Source organism: Armigeres subalbatus, chromosome 2, assembly GCF_024139115.2.
Source record: "Armigeres subalbatus isolate Guangzhou_Male chromosome 2, GZ_Asu_2, whole genome shotgun sequence".
Lineage (NCBI taxonomy): Eukaryota > Metazoa > Arthropoda > Insecta > Diptera > Culicidae > Armigeres > Armigeres subalbatus.
Genome location: NC_085140.1, coordinates 352811526 through 352834354, shown reverse-complemented (window position 1 = coordinate 352834354; position 22829 = coordinate 352811526). Strand labels below are relative to the sequence as shown.

The following is a 22829-nucleotide window of genomic DNA, read 5'->3' as shown; positions in this document are numbered from 1 at the left end:
ATTGAATTACTTAACCCTCTCTTTCCCACGACTTTTTTCAAAGCTTTCAATAGGAAGGAATCACCAATGAAAAAAAATTTAGAACAAAAGTAATTTGACAGTCCCGTAACACGGTAGATCACTTTGACGTAGTGTGTTGCGGTGTAAGATCTACCAAACAGAGCCCTAGCCTAATCCATTTTTCTAGCTAGGGCAATAAGTTGTGGTAATTAAGGATTCATCGTATTTAGTCCTCGCTACCAACAGCAGTCTCAGAAATAAAACATAATTAATGTGACCTTGCAGATAGTTGAAAGACCAAAATTCCTCTTGTTTGAGGCTAAACTGTACGCAGCGAAAGCCACTTTCAAACAATTAGTTAAAACCTCGGTACGCAGTTCTAGGCTGGACTGACTGCTGGAAAAATCGAGTCAGAGGTTTAAATACGTACTAACTCTTCGTGAACTGGTGTACAATGGTAATGAGAGGAACACCGGACGTTCTTATTACTGAAAAAAATCTCTAGCTTGAAATGGTATTATAGACAGAGCTAAGTCCTGGTTTTAAGAGTTTCACTGGTGATATTCTAGAAGCAAGACAAGGATGTGGCTAGGGCTCCGATGCATGGCCAAAAACAGTATTACTGTTCTGTTTTCTCAAGAAAAGGATTGATTTGATAAGGCGCGCCTTCAATGGGATTGCTCTCTATGAAGGGTCTAAATAGCGGGACCTTGTCATGGTGGTCTTGAGAAACAAAACAACAACTGTATCGAAACCGATACTGCATTGCTTCTCAATAGCACTGGAGTAATTCGACATGCACTTAAACACTAAGGATACGGGTAACGCTACAATAGATCTAATAATTGGTCGCAGTGGCACACCCGAACAGGAAAAAAAAAATTTGACATAGCTAAAATTAGTGGAAAACGGTAATTTTTTTTTGTAAATCAATAATTAATTGATTGTTTTCAATAGTTTTACTGTTTTTACCAGGGTTCGTACTTTTCGTTTCGATGAGACGAAATCAAGCGATTTTCGGGTCGGAGGAGAATCTTTTTTCGGAATTTGTAGTGAAAAATATCTCTCTCCCATCCCTCTTTTCTCTAGAGCGAATCTAGAAGATAAGCGAAAATCGTACCCACTTGATGAATTTCTTTTTTCGTTTCATCGCTTCTACGCTTCACTCACTTTTCGCGAAAAATTTTCGTTAAGCCATTACGAAAATTTTATGACCGCAACGGGATTGTGAGGGAGAAATGGTTATCTCTCATCACACCTTTTTTCTTTTCTCGCAAACCCATTTTTCAGCGAAAATCAGCGTGAGGGAGCATTCTCTGTTCGTGAGAATGAGTGAGGATTACGATCCCTGGTTTTTACACAAAATTAATTATATTGCTTGTAAAAATTCGATGAATGTTGGATAGTGCAAAATTTGATGGAGCTCTACAGCTACCATGGGAAGGAAAGGGTTGAAACGTGGTTAATTTCCATATTTTTCCAATCACATATTTTGTAAAATTTGGGAAAGACTTCAAGAGGAGAAAGGAGGGGTTTCGGAAAAGTCTACGTGGTTTGTGGACAGCCCTTTGATATTTTTTTACGAGCCCGTTATAGCTACGATTCGTTTTAGAACAATGTTAATAAAGAAGCTAGATTTGAACCACCCAGGGTTGGTAGAATCATAGTCAAACCTCAATCATCAAGATCTCATTCACGAGACAACTCGCTTGCTATCAGAAAGAGCATGTCGCCTGGGTTTTTCGTGCAGAGTTGCATCATTTTTCTCACTGACCGAAAATATATGTTGCTCTTTTTTGTGTACTTTTTTGTTGACATATGGGTCATTCCGCGCCAAGTGACCGAGAAAAAGTGAAAACTATGAATTCCAACCAAAATAGGTGTATCTGCTTACTTTGAGCCTACATTTCGAAAAAGCATTTGATCCGACCGTTTGAGCCGCCCCTCCGGCCAAACACTCCTCCCCGTTTTTGAAGATTTTTAAACACATGCCATTTTAAATAATTGATATCTCCGCCCCTGATAAAGCTACAAAAAAACGATAGTACCAGTTTTCCGCTTGAAATTTTGTGAAGATTTTACAAAAAATATTTCAGTGTTGCCAACTACACTATTTAAAAAAAATAATAAAAAATAGCATTTTTCTCAAAATACGTATAACTTTTTTTTTGATTTCTCAGCGGATTTGAGTTTATCAGGCAATTTTCTGTCAGAAACACTCATCGTTACAAAGTAAAATGAGCAGTTGCTGAGTTATGACGGTTTTAGTTAGGCAAACCTTCGATTTTCATTCAGCATATCGTTCAATTCGTTCTGTAAAGGTAAACAACTATGATAATGTATTTTTTTTAGTTTTATTCGAATATTTTACAAAAAAAAACATATTTTTGCAGCACATAATGCTTTTGAGGCCAGTGATGCCAGATTTCAACTGAATATGTTTTAATGGTTTAAAGTTATTTTTGCAATTCCTGATCATAATACCTGGTTTACAGTTCGTCTTTGATTTATAAAACAGCCTACTTTTCCATACCAACGAAATGGGTGATTTAATGACCATTATGCAACTCAAATGGGTTGCATAAATTTCATTATTGCACTCATTTGGGTGCTGTAATGAAAAACCAACACCTGAATGGCGATGTGGCAGACAAAGATGGCGGTATGGTGATGGACCTGGGAGAACGCGCGCAGGACATAATCTTACCGGCTTCGAATCTCCAGGAAATCCAGGAGGAGATTGGCCGGCTGAAGAACAACAAAGCCCCTGGGGTTGACCAACTACCAGGAGAGCTATTTAAACACGGTGGTGAGGCACTGGCTAGAGCGCTGCACTGGGTCATTACCAAGATTTGGGAGGATGAAGTTTTGCCGCAGGAGTGGATGGAAGGTGTCGTGTGTCCCATCTACAAAAAGGGTGATAAGTAGCAACTACCGCGCAATCACATTGCTGAACGCCGCCTACAAGGTACTCTCCCAAATTTTAAGCCGTCGACTAGCACCAACTGCAAGGGAGTTCGTGGGGCAGTACCAGGCGGGTTTTATGAGCGAACGCTCCACCACGGACCAGGTGTTCGCCATTCGCCAAGTACTGCAGAAATGCCGCGAATACAACGTGCCCACACATCATCTATTTATCGACTTCAAAGCCGCATATGATACAATCGATCGGGACCAGCTATGGCAGCTAATGCACGAATATTTCCGGATAAACTGACACGGTTGTTAAAAGCGACGAGGGAGCGGGTGATGTGCGTAGTTCGAGTTTCAGGGACATTCTCGAGTCCCTTCGAAACCCGCAGAGGGTTACGGCAAGGTGATGGTCTTTTGTGTCTGCTATTCAACATCGCTTTGGAAGGGGTAATACGAAGAGCAGGGATTAACACGAGTGGTACAATTTTCAATAAGTCCGTCCAGCTATTTGGCGTCGCCGACGACATAGATATTATGGCACGTAACTTTGAGAAGATGGAGGAAGCCTACATCAGACTGAAGAGGGAAGCTAAGCGGATCGGACTAGTCATCAACACGTCGAAGACGAAGTACATAATAGGAAGAGGTTCAAGAGAAGACAATGTGAGCCACCCACCGCGAGTTTGCATCGGTGGTGACGAAATCGAGGTCGTAGAAGAATTTGTGTACTTGGGCTCACTGGTGACTGCCGAAAATGACACCAGCAGAGAAATTCGGAGACGCATAGTGGCTGGAAATCGTACGTACTTTGGACTCCGCAAGACGCTCCGATCAAATAGAGTTCGCCGCCGTACCACACTGACAATCTACAAAACGCTCATTAAACCGGTAGTCCTCTACCGACACGAGACCTGGACGATGCTCGTGGAGGACCAATGCGCACTTGGAGTTTTCGAAAGGAAAGTGCTGCGTACCATCTATGGTGGGGTGCAGATAGCGGACGGTACGTGGAGGAGGCGAATGAACCACGAGTCGCATCAGCTGTTGGGAGAACCATCCATCGTTCACACCGCGAAAATCAGATGACTGCGGTGGGCCGGGCACGTAGCCAGAATGTCGGACAGTAACCCGGTGAAAATGGTTCTCGACAACGATCCGACGTGCACAAGAAGGCGAGGTGCACAGCGGGCAAGGTGGATCGATCAGGTGGAAGATGACTTGCGGACCCTCCGTAGACTGCGTGGTTGGCGACGTGTAGCCATGGACCGAGCCGAATGGAGAAGACTCTTATATACCGCACAGGCCACTTCGGCCTTAGTCTGAATAAATAATAATAAAATTTCGTAAAAAAAAAACATTTTTTCCTTGAAGAGGGCATATATTTCAGACAGATTCGCTAGAACCAAACGCTTCTGCTTCTGCACCTGTTTTCCTCCTTCACGCACACTTTTGTTCTATTTTTTCCCTGCCAGTTTCTTGCTTACGTCGGCCTCGCGATAGAAATCCTGAACTTTTTGTATGATTTCTTGTTGAGGTGATTACGCCTCTTGAGATTGGGGCAGCACAAAATACCTTTTGTGTCAACGCATTTTTTCATGTTCCTTACTAAGCGTTCTGAACACTGAAATTCGTCTGAAGATAATAAAATTTTGATAATTATGTCAGAACATAAATTTATAATCAATAAGGGGTGGTTAATAAACCACGATACATTTTCAAACCCCATCTTTTTTAATTCCTTAGTACTTTGGATTGGTTTTAGATTGGATTTGGATTGAATTTCATACGATTTGGATTAGTTTTATATTGGATTGAATTTGGATAGGATTTGGAACAGCTTTGGATTGGATTAGATTTGGATCTGAATTGAATCAGATTTTGATTGGATTTAGATTGGATTAGATTTAGATTGAATTTGGATCTGATTTGAATTGGATTTGTATATGATTTTACTGGATTCTGATTTGCTTTGGTTTGAATTTGGTTTAGATACGGATTGGATTTCGAATAGATTTTTCAATTGAATTTATATTGTTTTCAGCATTCATATTTTCATTTGTTTTGGATATCTAAAGCAGGCTATTTACTTCTTAAAATTTGTTGTTCTTTAGTAATTCGGAATGACTCAAATAAGATTTACTAAAGCTGCCATATCTCAGCAACGGCGCATTTTACTTTGTATCGATAAGTGTTTCGGACTGGAAAAAGTCTGTTAAGCTCGAATCTGTTGAGAAATCAATGAAAAAAATATGCGTACTTTGAGAAAAATGTTTTTTATTATTTTGTGAGAAAAATAATATAGTTGGCAACACTGCTCAGTATTTAAAGTATTTTTTCTAAAAACTTCATCAAATTTCAAGCGGAAAACTGGTATTAAACTTTTTTGTAGCTTTATCGGGGGCTGAGATATCGATATTTGAAAATACCATGTTTTTTAAAATCTCCAAAAACAGGGAGGGGTTTCTGTTCGAAGGGGCGGTTCAATCACCATGATCATATGGTTATTCAAAATAATGGACCAAAACTAATATGTGCTAGGTATTTTTCATTATTTTTAAATAGGTTAATTGCACGTGCTCGGTCACTTGGCGCGGAATGACCCATATGAATTAATTATCCATTGTTTAATTTTGTTTGACTATTATCGGCCCTTTCAGTCTTATAAAGCAGCTAAAACGTTATTGCGTCTATTTTCCGACTTTTCGGCGTATATTTCACCTTCTTCAAACGTCGGACGCAATAACGTTTTAGATAATAGTCAAACAATATTGAGCACAACAGTCGAAAGCATCCCCTCAAATCCATAGTTTAAAGTGAAAAAAGATAATTCAATGCATTCATCAAAGAACAACACATAAAAATTTTGCAATGATGCAAATCCCTTGTCCAATCATAAACCATTTTCTTGGCCATGATTGGACTCGCGCTTGATTTAATCGCGTCTAAGATATGATTTTTTTTTTCAAACACTGATTTGAACTGGAGCAGATTGATTTCCCATTAGAGTCAACTCTCCAAGTGTCGGTGTTTTATGACTCGGTATCGACTCAAGGAAGCATTGACTGCATTTTTTCCTAAATGGAAGCAAGCTAAGCTTCAACAATTTAAATATGAAACAAGATTTAATATATTTCATTCACAGTTTTGTTACCCATGCTTAGCCGTACCACGGTTCACTCTAACGGATACTGGTCCGAAGTAGTCCATACCCACGGTTTGAAAATGCTCTTGAAGTCAGCGATTTCCTTATAAAGTGCGCAATAAAACCAATAAGAGTACAACAATGTTACTAGGGAATTGATAGACGCACGGTTGCCGCTGATGGCAGAAGGGCCATCTGCAGTATTGGTAGAACAACTTTTCTTACTCTCTCACTTGTCATAAGACGAGTTTGTACCATCCCTTTTAATACCACCACTTGATTGTACCTTGACAGATACGTATTTCGACCTCAACAGTAAGATCGTCTTCAGTGTCTTGTACTTGACTCGACTTAGACAAGCTTAATTTGCTCTTAATGCACTCCTTCGCCACCAGGTACCTAGATGTAAAAACGTTGTTTAATTTCCTTGAAAATCATTTCGTTGTTCGAAGATACTTTTCGCATTGCACCGGCTCGTCGACATGTAATCATAGTTTTAGTAGTTTGTTACTCTTCTCCAACTGGACATGTTGACTCGGCTGCATACCATACGATTCAGATAGCGTGAATACTGCATCAGGATACTCCGCTCATTGTATCCATCGGAAAATTGTCGCATCAGCTTTCTCCAGCACTCTTTGGGTAACCGGCCCGGGAATTGCCTATCCGTAATTTTTCGCAAATTCCCCTTACATCGAAAAACGTATGCCCCAAATTGCTGGAACGCAGAATCACTTTTGATTTTTCTCCAAGTAAAGCAATTCGAACACCATCAGGAAACAAATATAATTCGTTGGCAAATATAAAACATATGCGCTGTCCTCCTCACACGCTTCCACATAAAAGTGCAAATGTAAGAAATTGGTATCATTGACCGAGTTGTCCACTTCTCAAGCAGCCTATTTGGGTTTGGAAAACTGGTATAATTCCTGGATCAGGATCTTTCCGTGGTGGATATTGAAGAAACTTAAGAATCCAGTCGGATCGATTGGTCTCCTCACAACTCTCAATACCTGTTGCTTTGTCGGGTGTTTCTTATCATCTAAGTCCCGTACGGCGACTCGTCCGGAATCGTTTCGAAAAAATTCTCAGAGAAATTTCCTTTTCAGAAGTATTCATAAATTCCTAGAGAATTTCCCAGAGGAATTGTTCAAGGAATTCCTAGAGCAATTTTTCAAACAAATTCCAGAGGAGTTCCTAGAGAAATTTTCAGTGTAATTCTCGGAGGAATTTCCAAATGCAGTTCCTAAAGAAATCTTCAGTGTAATTCCCGGAGGAATTCTTAAAGGAATTATCGGAGGAATTTTCAAATGCATTCCCGGAGAAGTTCCCAGAGGAATTCTCTGAGGAATTTTCAGTGAAATTCCCGGAAGATTTCTCAGAGAAATATTCGGAGGAATTTCCATAGGAGTTCCCGGAGGAATTTCCAGAGGAATTCCAGGAGGAAATCCCAGAGAAAATCTCAGAAGAATTCATGGAGGAATTGTCAGTGAAATTTCCGGAAGAGTTCCAGAAGGAGCTCCTCCTTCTCGAGTTTCACGAGAAATCTACAGAGGAAGAATTCCCAAACGACTCCCCGTAGAAATTCCCAGAGGTATTTCCAAGGGAATTTCCGAAAGAAATCTGGGAAGAATTTCCAGATGATTTTCCAAACGACTCCCCAGAGGAATCCTCTGAGGAATACTTTGAGGTATTCCCTGAGCAATTCCCGGAGGAATTCTCAGAGAAATTCCCGAAAGAGTCCACATAGGAAATCTCAGCGAAATTCCTAGATGATTTTCCGAGGGAATTTCAAGAAGAATTTCCAGAAAAAATTTATAAGAAATTTCTGGAATAGTTTCTGGAGTAACTCTCAGTGGAGTTTCCAGAGGAGTTCTCTAAGGTATTCTCTAAGGATGAAGGACATTAGGGTGGAATGTTTGGATGAACTTGTGGAGGAATTCCCGGAGGGATCCTCAGAAAAAGTTCTAGAGGAATCCTCACTAGAATTCCCAGAGGAATACTCGGAAAAATTCTCAGAGAAACTCCTAGAGGAATTCTTTCTAGAATTCCCAGGAGGAATTTCCAGCGGATTTCACGAAGGAATATTCATAAGAATTTTAGAAAGGATTTCCGGAGGAATTCTCAGAAGAATTTTCAGAGGAATCTCCGAAGGAACTTCCTGAAGAATTCTTGGAGGAATTATCTTCTTGGAAGAATTCACAGAGGAGTCATCGAAGGATTTTCCAGATGAATTCCTAGAAAACTCCCAGAAATTGCTGTAATGCATTGAGGGTTAATCATGGTCCAATTTCTAAACAATATCACGCATTCAAGCGCACATAGCTCCAAAAGCAAGCGATAGGCATAGGTGAAAAGCAGTTTTTCATTATTGCTCAGTCGCAGCATGTATAAACAAAAGGTTTTTCAGATGTGCAAATCATCTATAAATTGCCATTTGTGCCGCCAAAAACGCGAGATAAGATAAAGGCGGCCATTGAAGCAGTCATTTTTAGACTCGTATCGTAATTGTTCTTAAATGATCCAAATTGGTGGTTAAAATGGAATGTTGCTGGAAAATTGGTACTTAAAATGGTTAAAATGGAATGTTGGAATGTTGTGATCTTTTACCCCTATGCTATGCGCTTTTCTTATGACATTTTGTAATGAACGAGAAAGGCTCCATCATCGTTGGATAAATCAATCAGGATATTTTATTTATTTTTAAATTAATTTTTATTTTGACATTTTTATTCAAACATCAGTGTGCTTGTGTACAGTTTATCTGGCCGAGATATCTCGGTGCACTATGACAAAAATTCCAACATAAAAACGAAAAGCTTTTGTGGCCTCGGTCCGCCACGGCAGTGAAAATGGGCCTAGATAGGACAGAGAACAAGAAGCGCCCTTGCGTCCGATGGTTCCGATTTTATCAATATCTGATTATTTCATGTAAAGTTATGATAATACAAAATTCGACAAAATTCTGCCTTTCTCAACCTTTTTGTGTATCTTCTGTACTACACGTCACTAATTGGCAGAACGTTAAAATAATATGACGTAAAAATAATTTCTGCTTAGATTACTTGTTTTTCACTTGATTCATTGAACTTTGATCACTTTTAAGGACAAGCCTCCCGGAATCCAAAACTAAATGAATCGTTTGTTTGAGAAACTGCATACATCCATTTTATATAATTTCGAGAAAACAACAAAAAACTGTTTTTGACAAATTTGCGCCGAATTTTTCGATTTCTTCGATACAGATCAATAGTTTTTGGCAAAAATCAAAGTCCTGGGGCTCTTCCAGTGCTAAAACTGCCAGTAGTACTCCATACTTACTTTTCGAAGTGCGTGGACATATGTAGTTTCTCAAACAAACGATACAAAAAAATTCATACATTAAGGAACAATTTTTTTTTCGTTTTTTTGCCAGACTACGTATTTTTGGACGAGAATTCGGAATATATAAAAATCTCATTTTGGCCAAAAATGTTACATATGCATTATCTCAAACAAACGGTTCAAATGCATTCGCGTTTTCAAAACGGAAGCCACGCACAACTGTCATTTTTATTATTCCACCTTAGCTGCGTGTTAACATTTCGGCAATCGTTATTGGTCCTCAAAATAGATTAAATTAACTGTATATAATTGAAACAGATTTTACGACAGTGATTGTGATGAATGATTTGTTTATCGGCTTTATCGGTCAGTTCTACTTAAAGGTTGAGGGAGTAGATAATCGAAAGATATTTGAAAATCCTCAGATTGAAAGCCGTTCGCTAGGGCGCAAACAACTTTTAAACGATAGAGGGTGAAAGGGAGAAAGGAAGACCATATATTGAACGATGCTGGGTCATTAGGCCGAATGGCCGTTAGGCCAAATGAGAACTGGGAGTGAGAAGTGAGTAGTGCGCAATGAGGAAGAAGTAGAAAGGAAGAAGGAAAAAGGAGGAAGAAGTAAGAAGGGAGAAGGAAGAAGGAAGAAGCAAGAAAGAAGAAGAAAGAAGGAAGACGCAAGAAGAAAGAAGAAAGAATGAAGAATGAAGAAGGAGGATGGAAGAAGGAAGAAGGAAGAAGGAAGAAGGAAGAAGGAAGAAGGAAGAAGGAAGAAGGAAGAAGGAAGAAGGAAGAAGGAAGAAGGAAGAAGGAAGAAGGAAGAAAGTAGAAAGAAGAAAGAAGAAGGAAAAAGGAAGAAGAATAAAGGAAGAAGGAATAAGGAAGAAGGAGGAAAGAAAAGGGAAGAAAGAAGAAGGAAGATGCAAGAAGGGAGAAGTAAGAAGGGGTAAGGTGAAGAGAGAACTTCTCATTTTCACTTCTTGCTTCTTTCTGCAAATTCGGCCTAATGGCCATTCGGCCTAATGTCCATTCGGCCTAATGACCGTTCGGCCTAATGTCCATTCGGCCTAATGACCTTCGGCCAAATGGCCTTCGGCCAAATGGCCTTCGGCCTAACGGCCTTCGGCCTAATGGCCTGACACCCTATTGAACAGCACACAATCGAAGCGTGAATCTTCTTGCCTAACGTCCTGGTTGTGGACGGCTTGGTTAGTGGTATGGGAACCACCGTGCCAAGACAAGCAAAAAGATCCAGGCAACGATCTCCCCATGTGCTGTTCTGTTTTACATTTGATTCTATTGATCACGCTTCGATTGTGTGCTGTTCAATAGATGGTCTTCCTTTCTCCCTTTCACCCTCTATCGTTTCATACTTGTTCGCGCCCTAGCGAACGGCTTTTAACTGTATAAATATGCATTGAAAGTAGCTCTTTTAATTAAATCACTTTAATTTATGACACTTTGAAAAACGTAAAAAAAACTTTTGCGTTGTTTTTGTTATTTTTTATTTGTTCTTAGTTCAAAGTAGAGATGTCTATTTGATTTGATATTGAGGACAAACATCATGTTAGCACAGACAAACAGACATAACACATTGAACATTCACTCATCAAATTCATCGTCGTTCTAACACTAACGGCATCTGTTGATTTAGGTTAGTTGGGCAAATCACGAGCCAGATGGCAGTAGTGAGCAAACGTCAAACTAAAGCAAATCCGACGCGCGCGCCACGAGTGATCGATTGGCCAACTAATGATTATTCGAATTGACCAGTAAGGCAGTGAACGATGGAAATTTGACGTATGTTATGTCTGTTTGTCTGTGATGTAAGTATAGCAAATAAAAGACGATTGTCAGAATGACAACAACTGCTATCTGCCAAAAGATACGTAGGGGTACCCATAACCGAACGGTTATATAACGGTTTTATATATAACTAAACCTCTTCCTCTATTATTTTTTTTGCCTTTCTCGTATTATTAGTAGGGGAAGAGGAAGTTTTTGGAAGTTTAGCAGGAAAGCCGTCGGAATTATGAGAAATTCTTCAGAATTTCCACGAGAAACTGTTCCAAATTTCTACAGAAAAATGTTCAGAATATCCACGGAAAGTTCTCGTTGATATGATGGGTTTTACTACTGTCCGACGTTTCGGCAATTGTATGGCAAAATACAATTGCCGAAACGTCGGACAATAGTAAAACCCTGTTTTGACTCTGGAATTAAGACTGCATGCCAAGAAGTTCCCGTTCATTTTTTTTAATTTACTTTGAAAATTCTTCATAATTACAGAAGAGTGAGGCTGATAGAATGGGTGTTTTAATGTTGGTTTGCTCAGTCTAGAATCATTACGACGGATAGTTTGACATAGCATAGCATAGAGAGGAGGAATTTTCAAAAAAAAATCTCTGGAATATTCACCAGAAAATTCCCCGGAATTTCAACGGCAAATTCTTTAGAATTCCCGAGGAAGATTGTTCAAAATGTAGATTTCAATGGAAAATTGCTCGCCGCCACACACCGTATTCTTGCACATCGCCAAAGATGGTCCTAAGCACCCGTCTCTCGAATACTCCGAATGCTTGCAAGTCCTCCTCGAGCATTGTTCATGTTTCATGTCCGTAGAGGACAACTGGTCTTATAAGCGTCTTGTACATGACACATTTGGTGCGGTGGCGAATCTTTTTGACCGCAGTTTTTCTGGAGCCCGTAGTAGACCCGACTTCCACAGATGATGCGCCTTCGTATTTCACGACTAACGTTGTTGTCAGCCGTTAGCAAGGATCCGAGGTAGACGAATTCCTCGACCACCTCGAAGGTATCCCCGTCTATCGTAACACTGCTTCCCAGGCGGGCCCTGTCGCGCTCTGTTCCGCCCACAAGCATGTACTTTGTCTTTGAGGCATTCACCACCAGTCCAAATTTTGTTGCTTCACGTTTCAGGCGGCCACCTTTGCAAATGTTCAGCCGACAATGTCCATGTCATCCGCGAAACAAATAAATTGACTGGATCTGTTGAAAATCGTACCCCGGCTGTTACACCCGGCTCTCCGCATGACATCTTCTAGCGCAATGTTGAACAACAGGCACGAAAGTCCATCACCTTGGCTTAGTCTCCGGCGCGATTCGAACGCCCGAAATCTTCACACAGTTTTACACACCATCCACCGTTGCTTTGATCAGTCTGGTAAGCTTCTCAGGTAAGCTGCTCTCGTCCAAAATTTTCCATAGCTCTACGTGGTCTATACTGTCGTATGCCGTCTTGAAATCAATGAACGGATGATGCGTTGGGACCTGGAATTCACGGCAGTTTTTGGAGGATTTGCCGTACGGTAAAGATCTGGTCCGTTGTCGAGCGGCCGTCAACGAAGCTGGCTTGATAACTTCCCACGAACTCATTCACTAATGGTGACAGACGACGGAAGATGATCTGGGATATCACTTTGTAGGCGGCATTAAGGATGGTGATCGCTCGAAAGTTCTCACACTCCAGCTTGTCGCATTTCTTGTAGATGGGGCATATAACCCCTTCCTTCCACTCCTCCGGTAGCTGTTCAGTTTCCCAGATTCTGACTATCAATTTATGCAGGCAAGTGGCCAGCTTTTCCGGGCCCATCTTGATGAGCTCAGCTCCGATACCATCCTTACCAGCTGCTTTATTGGTCTTTAGCTGTTGGATGGCATCCTTAACTTCCCTCAAGGTGGGGGCTGGTTGGCTTCCATCGTTCGCTGAACTGACGTGGTCATCTCCTCCGCTGCCTTTCACTGCCTGTACTCTCAGCGCCATTCAAATGTTCCTCGTAGTGCTGCTTCCACCTTTCGATCACCACACGTTCGTCCGTCAAGATGCTCCCATCCTTATCCCGGCACATTTCGGCTCGCGGCACGAAGCCTTTGCGGGATGCGTTGAGCTTCTGGTAGAACTTGCGTGTATCTTGAGAACGGCACAGCTGTTCCATCTCCTCGCACTCCTCTTCTTCCAGGCGGCGTTTCTTCTTGAGCTTGAGCTTGAGCTTGATTGACTGCTCGTAGTTGCTACTCCATTATGACCAGATCAGCTGTTCTTGCACAGGGAACCAACAGATGTTTGCTTGGGACTAGCACACATCTTCAATGTACAAGTACTGGTGATCTTATTTGTTAGGTCATACTGGCGCCTGCCACGTCAGAATGCAAGTCAATGTAGGGAAGGGGAGGAAATGATGATGCAATCACTCGCCCACTGCAAGCCGAATATACCTCTGCACTTGCCACGAGCTCATGCGGAATTTATTGGAATTTTTGGGTTAGGTTGAGAGGCAGAGAGGTCCGTCTTGGTTAACGAGCTGCCAATGTGATAGATAGGAGAAGGTAACTCATGGAATTTCTAATTGGATGTAGGAAACGAGCTCTATAGTTCATTTCCAATTCTAGCAGATTACTGTTAGAATACTCAAGTTGAAGGTATAGGAATAGTAATGGAAACGGTATGGAAGTCCATTTCCAGTTCTAGCGATTGCTAGAACATGAGAAATAAAGAGAATGATGCAAAGTAGGAGAATGGAACGGACCCTGGGATTGAACCCACGACCTCCTGCGTATGAGGCAGAAGCAGTAGCCATATGACTACCAAGTCCGCTTCGAAAAAAGATAGATCACGCACTGAACTGATTAATTTTATTACCGGCCGCGCAATGCAGAACACAATAATTCGTCCGACCACGCGATCGTTCTGCTGTCCGAAACATGAGAGATCACGCACTGAACTGATTAATTTTATTACTGGTTGCGCAATGCAGAACACAATAATTCGTCCGACCACGCGATCGTTCTGCTGTCCGAAACATGAGAGATCACGCACTGAACTGATTAATTTTATTACCGGCCGCGCAATGCAGAACACAATAATTCGTCCGACCACGCGATCGTTCTGCTGTCCGAAACAAGAGAGATCACGCACTGTACTGATTAATTTTATTACCGGCCGCGCAATGCAGAACACAATAATTCGTCCGACCACGCGATCGTTCTGCTGTCCGAAACATGAGAGATCACGCACTGAACTGATTAATTTTATTACCGGCCGCGCAATGCAGAACACAATAATTCGTCCGACCGCGCGGTCGTTCTGCTGTCCGAAACATGAGAGATCACGCACTGAACTGATTAATTTTATTACCGGCCGCGCAATGCAGAACACAATAATTCGTCCGACCGCGCGATCGTTCTGCTGTCCGAAACATGAGAGATCACGCACTGAACTCTCTGCTTCTTCCAGACGGCGTTTCTTCTCCTGAAAAAGGCATGTATGCTGTCTCCGCTTCCGTCTATACGGTTCCACGTTCTCTCGGGTACCTTGCTGCAGCGTGACCGCCCGCGCTGCGTCCTTCTCCTCCAGAATCTGTCTGCACTCTTCGTCGAACCAATCGTTCCGTCGGCTTCGTCCCATATAGCCGACGTTGTTCTCCGCTGCGTCGTTAATGGCTGCTTTGACTGTATTCCAGCAGTCCTCAAGAGGGGCCCCATCGAGTTCATCCTCTTCCGGCAACGCTGCCTCGAGATGCTGCGCGTATGCAGTGGCGACATCAGGCTGCTTCAGTCGCTCTAGGTCGTACCGCGGCGGTCGTCGGTACCGAACATTGTTGATGACGGATAGTTTTGGGCGCAGCTTAACCATCACCAGATAGTGGTCAGAGTCGATGTTAGTGCCACGATATGTCCTGACGTCGATAATGTCGGAGAAGTGCCGTCCATCAATCAGAACGTGGTCGATTTGTGATTCTGTCTGTCAGAATGGTCTATTTTGCCGAAAATGTCGTTTGGCCCAACGGTCATACGACCATATGTGAATTACTGAACGAATAATATGGTCAAAAATGTCCCCCGATTGACCGAATGCCATTAACGGCGAATTATCCTTTTTGTCAAATGACCATTTATCGAAATTTTGTAACCTCTCTACTTTTTAAGTCGATACTGGCCTTAAAGCCAAAAGTCATCTAACCAACTTCTGAAACTGTTATCAGGTCGACAAATAGCCGGAAGGTACATTCGGCCGAACTGGTAATTTGGTTAATAATCGATATACTGAATAGATCTTTTGACTAGAATTGTCGTTTGGTAGAAATGGCCATTTGACAGAAAGAACCACTTGGCCCGAAAATGTCCTTTCTGCAAAACAACCCATTCGGCCAAACGGCATTTTTACCACATGGCCTAATCGGCTGAATCTATACCATTTCGTCGAAAGACATTTCGTCGAATGACATTTAGTCGAATGGCATTTGGTCGAAAAGACATTACGTCGAATGGACATTTGGTCGAAAGGACATTAAGTCGAAAATGTTTTTTAATGCACTAGATACGCAGGACATTTGGTCGAATGACGTTTGGTCGAAAGGACACTTCGTCGAAAGGACATTTGGTCGAATGGACATTTAGTCGAAATCTGATTTTAGTATGAAGAATCTTTGTACATTCGGTCGAATGACGTTTGGTCGAATGCGAGTTTTCGAATTAAAAATCTTGGTAAATTTGGTCTAACAATGTTCCGTCGAATGGCTATTTGAAAGAAAAGAACTTTAGTCAACAACAATAAAAAAATAAATGATTTATTCGGGATTCCTAAAAGTCACATAATTATTGCTCCAATATTGTCCAAAGAATGATGGGTCCATAAAAACAAAAAATAATACGAAAACGGTGAATATCCCGAGAATATTTCCGACTGGATATTGACTTTGGCGAACCCCTCTAACCGACTACGATGAATCTATACCACCTGGTCAAAAGAAATTCAGTCGCCTTTTCACCAGAAATTCATATGACCATTTGGTCGGAATTAAATTTTCGGCCAATAATAAACGAATTAAGGTTGGAAGACAATTTCATCCTGAACTAATTATTGTATAAATATTGAGTGAAAGAAAGAGTTTCAATGAAAAGAATAAGAAAACCATTTTCATTCGACCAAACGTCCTTTCGACTAAACGTCCTTTCGTCGAAATGTCATTAGACCAAATGTCATTAGACTAGCTGTCAATCAACGAAATGTTCCAAAGCCGACCACGATGAAGAAGTTACATTGATTTCATTGGTTTTAGATAATGTGCCGAAAAAAAATAGAGGGACTTTCACCATCAGTACCTAATACTTTACTATTTCTGTAGGCTTTCAATTTTTCTACAATACACCAGAGTCTCCAGAAGTTTCTTTAGCTCAGGTGAAAAATCCCCATTGACATCCATATTCGTTTCTTCCGCTCTTCCGCACTTCCGCTGAACTTCCTCACGTCGACTGAATTCCTCTTATCAGTTTATCTATGAATCTTGTGGATTATTTATTCAAATTCAACCAAAAATCTATTGACGAATTATCCATTTAACTAATTACCTATTACCGACTAAACACTTTCAACATTCGACTAAATGTCCTTTCGACTAAATGTCCATTCGACTAAATGTCCATTTGACTAAATTTCCATTCGACTAAATGTCCATTCGACTAAATGTCCCTTCGATCAAATGTACTTTCGACTAAATGTCATTCGACTAAACGTCATTCGACGAAATGTCATTCGACGAACTGTCCCAAAGCCAATCGGCTAAACAACTTTTTGGCCAAATGATCAATTCAGCCGAACGACCCTTTTCGCAGAAAATGCCATTTGGCCGAAATGGTTGTTTTTCATTTCAGCCGAATCTTCTTTTTGGCTGTATGTCGCTTTTGGCCAAACCATTGTTGAACTGATAATATTTTCGGATAATCAATCAGTTCGGCTCGGCTAGATGGAATTTTGGATTAAAGACCAGTATCGACTTAAAAAGTAGAGGTTATGGAACTTTGTTTAATTGTCATATGTCAAAAAGGCCATTTAATCAAACGAGTGGCCAGTTATGATCATATGATCCGTTCAGTAATTGGCATTTGGCCGAATGCCAAATGACATTTTCGGCCAAACGACATTTTTGGCCTAATGACTTCTTCGGCTAAACGATCGATTCAACCAGACGACTTGTTACGGCAAACGTCATTGACTTATTACCAGCTCGGCCAATGGAATTTCCCAAGAATTTTTTCCGGCGAAATTCAAAACATTCTTCCGTTAATGTTTTGAAAATAACCAAAAATGGGCTACAGCCGAACGACACTTTTGACCGAATGTCATTTCGACCTTATGGCAAATTCTTGAGCTATTCGGCTAATCGATTTTTTCAGCCTGTTCTACCGAATGACAAAGGTCAAATAACTTTATGCTAGATAGTCTTTTTCCAAATGGTATATTCGGTCAAGCGACAATTTCGACCAAACAACTATCAGTCTTGTGGTCTTCGGCCAAATGGATTTCTGCCGAACGATCTTTTTCCGTACAAAAATTCAACGATAAATCCTTTAAATTTTAACGGGAAATGTTTCGCAATTTCCGCACGAGTTTTTTTTTAGTTTTTACGGAGAGTTTTTAAAAATTTCAACAAATTTCACGGAAATTCCACTGAATCTCCGGAATTTCCACTGAAAATTCTGCGGACTTCTTCAAATTTGAATCGGGGTGGAAAACTATAGATCAGCGGCGTGACATATTTTGAACGATGGCGCGCCGATGCAAAAATGTCGGCGGCGGCGGCGCACACCTCTAGTCTAGTTATTGTACACCTACTTTTGGGAGCTAAGCGTTGGCCAATTTGCTTGCAACAAGTTGCATTCCAAGGGGCATCCTGTCCTATTGTTTTCCTTTGGAAATTGGTCAGATCAGACTATGGGATCAAAATTTATGGCCAAAATACTATTTTTTTAAAAAATGAACGATGAAGGTAGTTTTCATTCTTTCTTATTTATATTTTTTGTAGGAAAATTGACTCACAAAATTGAAATGTCCCAAAATATGAAATTTGCGTCTAGCTTTCTATCAGTATACAAATGTCGACATAAGATCAACCAAGGGTCAAAGTTTTAGATCAAAGACAAATGGGGGCCCTCAACCGAACCTCTTAAACCCCTATACGTAAAGGCTATACGTTCGCGCCATAAACAATTTTTTCATAGGAGGCCCGGAGACCCATAATGTTATATACCAATGTCTGTCTGTGCGTGGGTATATGTGTGTATGTATGTGCGCAAAAAAACTAACTCATTTTTTAGGTACCTATACTTAACCGATTTACTTGCAACAAGTTGCGTCTGACGGAAAGTCCTGCCCCATTGTTTCCCATTGAAAATTGGTTATGGCTAAAATACTTATTTTTATATGCACGAGCAAGGCACTGATACCACTAGGTGGATTCGCCTCTATTCAGTTTGGATTCCAAGGCTCATATTACACATAGTACGATTATTGCTGTTAGTCAGCCGTATTTGTTGTGGTTCACCACTGCTTGCGGTGTCTTTCACAACCACATTAAGCAGCATTGGTAGGCAGATTACACAAGGATTATCCATTACTTTATTTACTGCTATGCGTGCTAGAAATGCGTTATCAACAGCTAACCATTTCAACGGAGCGTTAACAATAACATTAGTTGGTGGCAATATTTGCCTAAAAAGTTTTCCTTACCTATAAATTAAAATTTGACTATATCAGCCTGACCTAGTTGAATGTACTACAGCCTCTATCGCAAGGTACATACGTGCTACCTTACGGAAATAATTGCATGCAAAGCTCATCAAATCTCAAGATTACATGTTTGCTGAACTTTTTCATTGTCGCTTCTCGGTGCTTGTTTACCTAAACTATGTCACCCCGTCATCATAGCACTTACAGTCCTCGTCCTCATCGTTTCCCATAGGGGGGCAGGTATTGTTAGCGCAAGGATTATAAACATAGTCGAGGAAAAAATGCGCCTGGAAGAGTGGAATGCTGCTGACGCTCGCAGGCGGAGGAAAAGGTGTGCATCATCTATTATTCATTATTTCACGTCTCGCGCTCACACACCACACGGTTGCTGCTGGTTTCTGACGCTTCTGAGAGTACTTTTACTTGCAGTTGCGTTTCGTTGGGTGTAATGCAAGGAACAGTTGACGACGACGAGCCGGCTGTTGATCCGCATTAAGTATGCGCAAGTTGGTTCAACGTAGTTCAAGAGCTCTGGGATACGATTGTTGTCTTGCTGATAGAATATTCCACGTATAGGGACGGAAACAAACTCAAGTGAGGGTTGTTAGTTAAACTCTTTTAGCGTAATATGGAGCACAGGTTCTGTTATAAAAAAAAACTAAATAATTTCATCTAGCAGTGATGTGGTAATTTGAAAAATACGTCAGGTCATTTGTGATACTTTCAGACGGATAGCTCACATTCATTTATATTGATAGCAGTCATCTAAAAACAACCATAGAAAATGGTTTAAGATTTTGATAAAATACCAATAACCAATTATCTTTATTATCTTATAATATGCCGCAAATATTAATACTGACAATAAAATGATCGGTAATACAACCGACAAGAATGCTTTTCAATACTGGCAGTGCATGTGCTAAGACAAGACAAGACAAGACAAGATACCAATAACCAATTATCTTTAAATGTATAAATACAGTATTGAGAAAATAACTTATATTGAGTAGGATTATTGAAGTTTCATAGGAATGATGAACGATGCAAACTAAATGTTGAAGTTTGGTTATTGCTTGAACTTTCTTTCAGAAGTATTTATCAAATGTTTATCATTAGAATTTTACCATCAACATATTCATAGTTTAATAATTTTCGAAGAAATAAACGCTTTGAACATTATATGCATTCCTTTTCTATCAATTCGCAGAATGGGAGCAACATTGCACGGTGGTCATGGTCACAGTCATTCATCTACCGGCAGCGTGCATGGTCATGCACATGGAACTCCATCGGAGGAAAACATGAACGTACGGGCCGCATTCATTCACGTGCTGAGCGATTTCGTTCAGAGCTTGGGAGTATTCATAGCCGCTCTCGTCATCTACTTCAAGCCCGAGTGGAACATTGTGGATCCAATTTGTACGTTTTTGTTCTCGATTTTGGTTCTGGTTACCACTCTGGCGATAATGAAGGATGCACTCATGGTAGGTATTCGTGTTTAGACTTCTCTTTTAATTTGTCGGAATTTTAAACTTCAATAAGCGTTTGTTTAAGTTCCCGATTGGGACGGCGAAACGTTGTTATTGTCTTCTATTTGGGAATGCAATATAGGGAAAATACTGCCTTGTGCTATTCAATAGCAATTTTATCGACGAGTACTTCTGTGAAACCACGGGAGACACTAAAATGTGCTACGAATCGTTAAGAATTTATTTTAATTGACACCCTTGGCAACTTTTTCTAATTCCGCGCTAGTCTGATAAAATGCCTAATTTATCGCACCTATTACGAGTACTAAGCGGAAGCAGCTGGGAAATGTGGTGTACCATAACTTGGTAATTTTTATCCTGTTTGAACGAGAAAGAAGAAATTGAAAAGACCACGCAACGGAACGGACCCTCGAGCGGGGATAAGTAGAAACGTTTTATGCTCCATTCCGCGGGATGGATTTTTTCCCAGTACAGCACGTGTTCTTTCGTTGCTATTTTTCGTTATCACTTAATTTTAAACCCATATCCTGAAGCATGATTACTCTTGAAGACTCGCGAGCCGCAAAGTGGTCGACTTTGAAACAAAATTTAGACAAAATTAAGAAATCGATACGATTTCTCTGCTCTAATGGTTATCTATGCATGACTGCTGGAAAATTCTGTGAACTTTATTTTGACGTATAAGATAAATCCTTTAAAAATTGATTATTTGTAGTTACAAAAACGAATTATAGATAAAAACTACAGTGGGGACAAAAGATTACTGGTATGGTGGTGGATTATCAGAAAAGTACGAATTTGTGCGAAGTTGCATCTGGACAAAAAATAACTCTGTTTTTGCAAATGAACCATTCTTTGGAACTTTGATTTGCAAATCTGTAGCATTTGCTTCACTGTTGTATACAAACGGATAAGCCACCACCTTTCACCCAGAGGCGATAGAGAATCCACTTGGTTTATTTTGTATAAAATAAAGTTCGCATTCTCCTTCATCCTTTCGTGTCTTTTTTTGTATGTTTCAATAGCCATGATGAAGCGCTGACCTCAAAATAATCTCGTGGTTTTTGAATGGCTCCATGTATTTGAGAAGCTTTAAACATTGAGGGCCTGATTTATTTGCTGGTGTCGACATCTTTTTATTGGTTAAATATGTTTTTACTATGAAGAAGACAATTTTCGAATCTTTTCAAAACCATTCTGACTGAAATAAATTTATTCATGGAGGCTTTCAAAAAAGGAGAAAATCATTAAATTATGAATTTCATCATACTTCTACTTCCGCTAAATTCTTCGTCCCATAACTTGGTTGCTCTACCTCTGCCTTTAACTTATAAACATAGATAAACAAACGATATGTAACTGAAATTTGATCATTAATTAAAAACTAGCCTGTTTGAGGACACCATCACGACCGTTAATTATGTTTTTCCGTATGGAACATGAAGACGAGCCGAAAAAGAATGTACAATTAAAATACGATTATAAATATCAACTCGAAAACAGCAATTCCGAAAAACACAAAGACATGATTACGTAGGCATTAGACATGAGAATTGCAAAAGGCTGTTTCCATCAGCACTGAGGGATGGACAGAAAAGTCATATAAAGGCTGAAATGTCCATCCGCAGCCACGTCTGAGTCTGTTTGTCTGTGAATCGTTCATTAGCATTGCGAGCGGATCGACCAGCCAGCCCAGCCGCAGATAGTGTCGATGGGGACGGCCGGAATGAGGCCCAACGAAGTGCCTTTTCGCGACGCCTAATGAATATTGTATTTCAATTTGAAACGCTTAAGGTAATGGGCCAGTGAGAAGCGTTCTCCTCCCATCACCCATCCGCCCGGACAAATCGTTTCTGGTTACTTTTAGGCCCGGTTCGATTCGCAAACTCATGGTGGTGGTCGTTTCATTCAGCTCAGGGTTTTTCCGCACCCGTCGTCTTATTTCTTTATATCCGGACCTGAAACCGCAAGGAAAACCATTGGCGTCGGTGGGCGAAGACGAGGGTATTCTGAAACGCTCTGTGGCCATTATTCCATGTTGCAAAGAAAATTATTTTTTTGCTTTGGTTAGCGGAATGTCTTCACCTATCATAGAACGAGTTGGAGCTATGTGTTTCATTTAATTTCATGATTTTAGAAAAATGGCAACAATTTTCAGGAAAAGGAAGAGAAAAAATGCTTGGAAAAAAGATTCAATATATGAAAGGTATAAAAGGTACGAGCTTGGAATTGAACCCCGTTTTCCTGTGTTTAAAGTAAGAACGGTAGTCACACGAACACCGAGTCCGTTTTTAAAACACGACTGTGAACTGTTTCATCGATTCGTTTATCTTTTAATAACGATGGTTATTATCCCATCGTGGTTAAACATTTTATTCCGAAGCCGAACCACCTAGTTTTGACTTACCTAACATGTCTTGTTCCGGATCACTTG

The 22829-nt window shown here is 40.5% G+C and overlaps 1 protein-coding gene across 7 annotated transcripts in view; it reads left to right on the top strand.

The window, feature by feature from the left end:
• The window catches only part of LOC134212931 (proton-coupled zinc antiporter SLC30A2-like), a 110591-nt gene that overhangs the window by 76761 nt on the left and 11001 nt on the right, over positions 1–22829 (top strand). For all 7 annotated transcript variants that reach the window (XM_062691278.1, XM_062691282.1, XM_062691281.1 and 4 more), the window contains one exon: positions 20113–20389. In XM_062691278.1, the coding sequence (XP_062547262.1) occupies positions 20113–20389 (277 nt within the window). The remainder of the gene's footprint in view (positions 1–20112; positions 20390–22829) is intronic.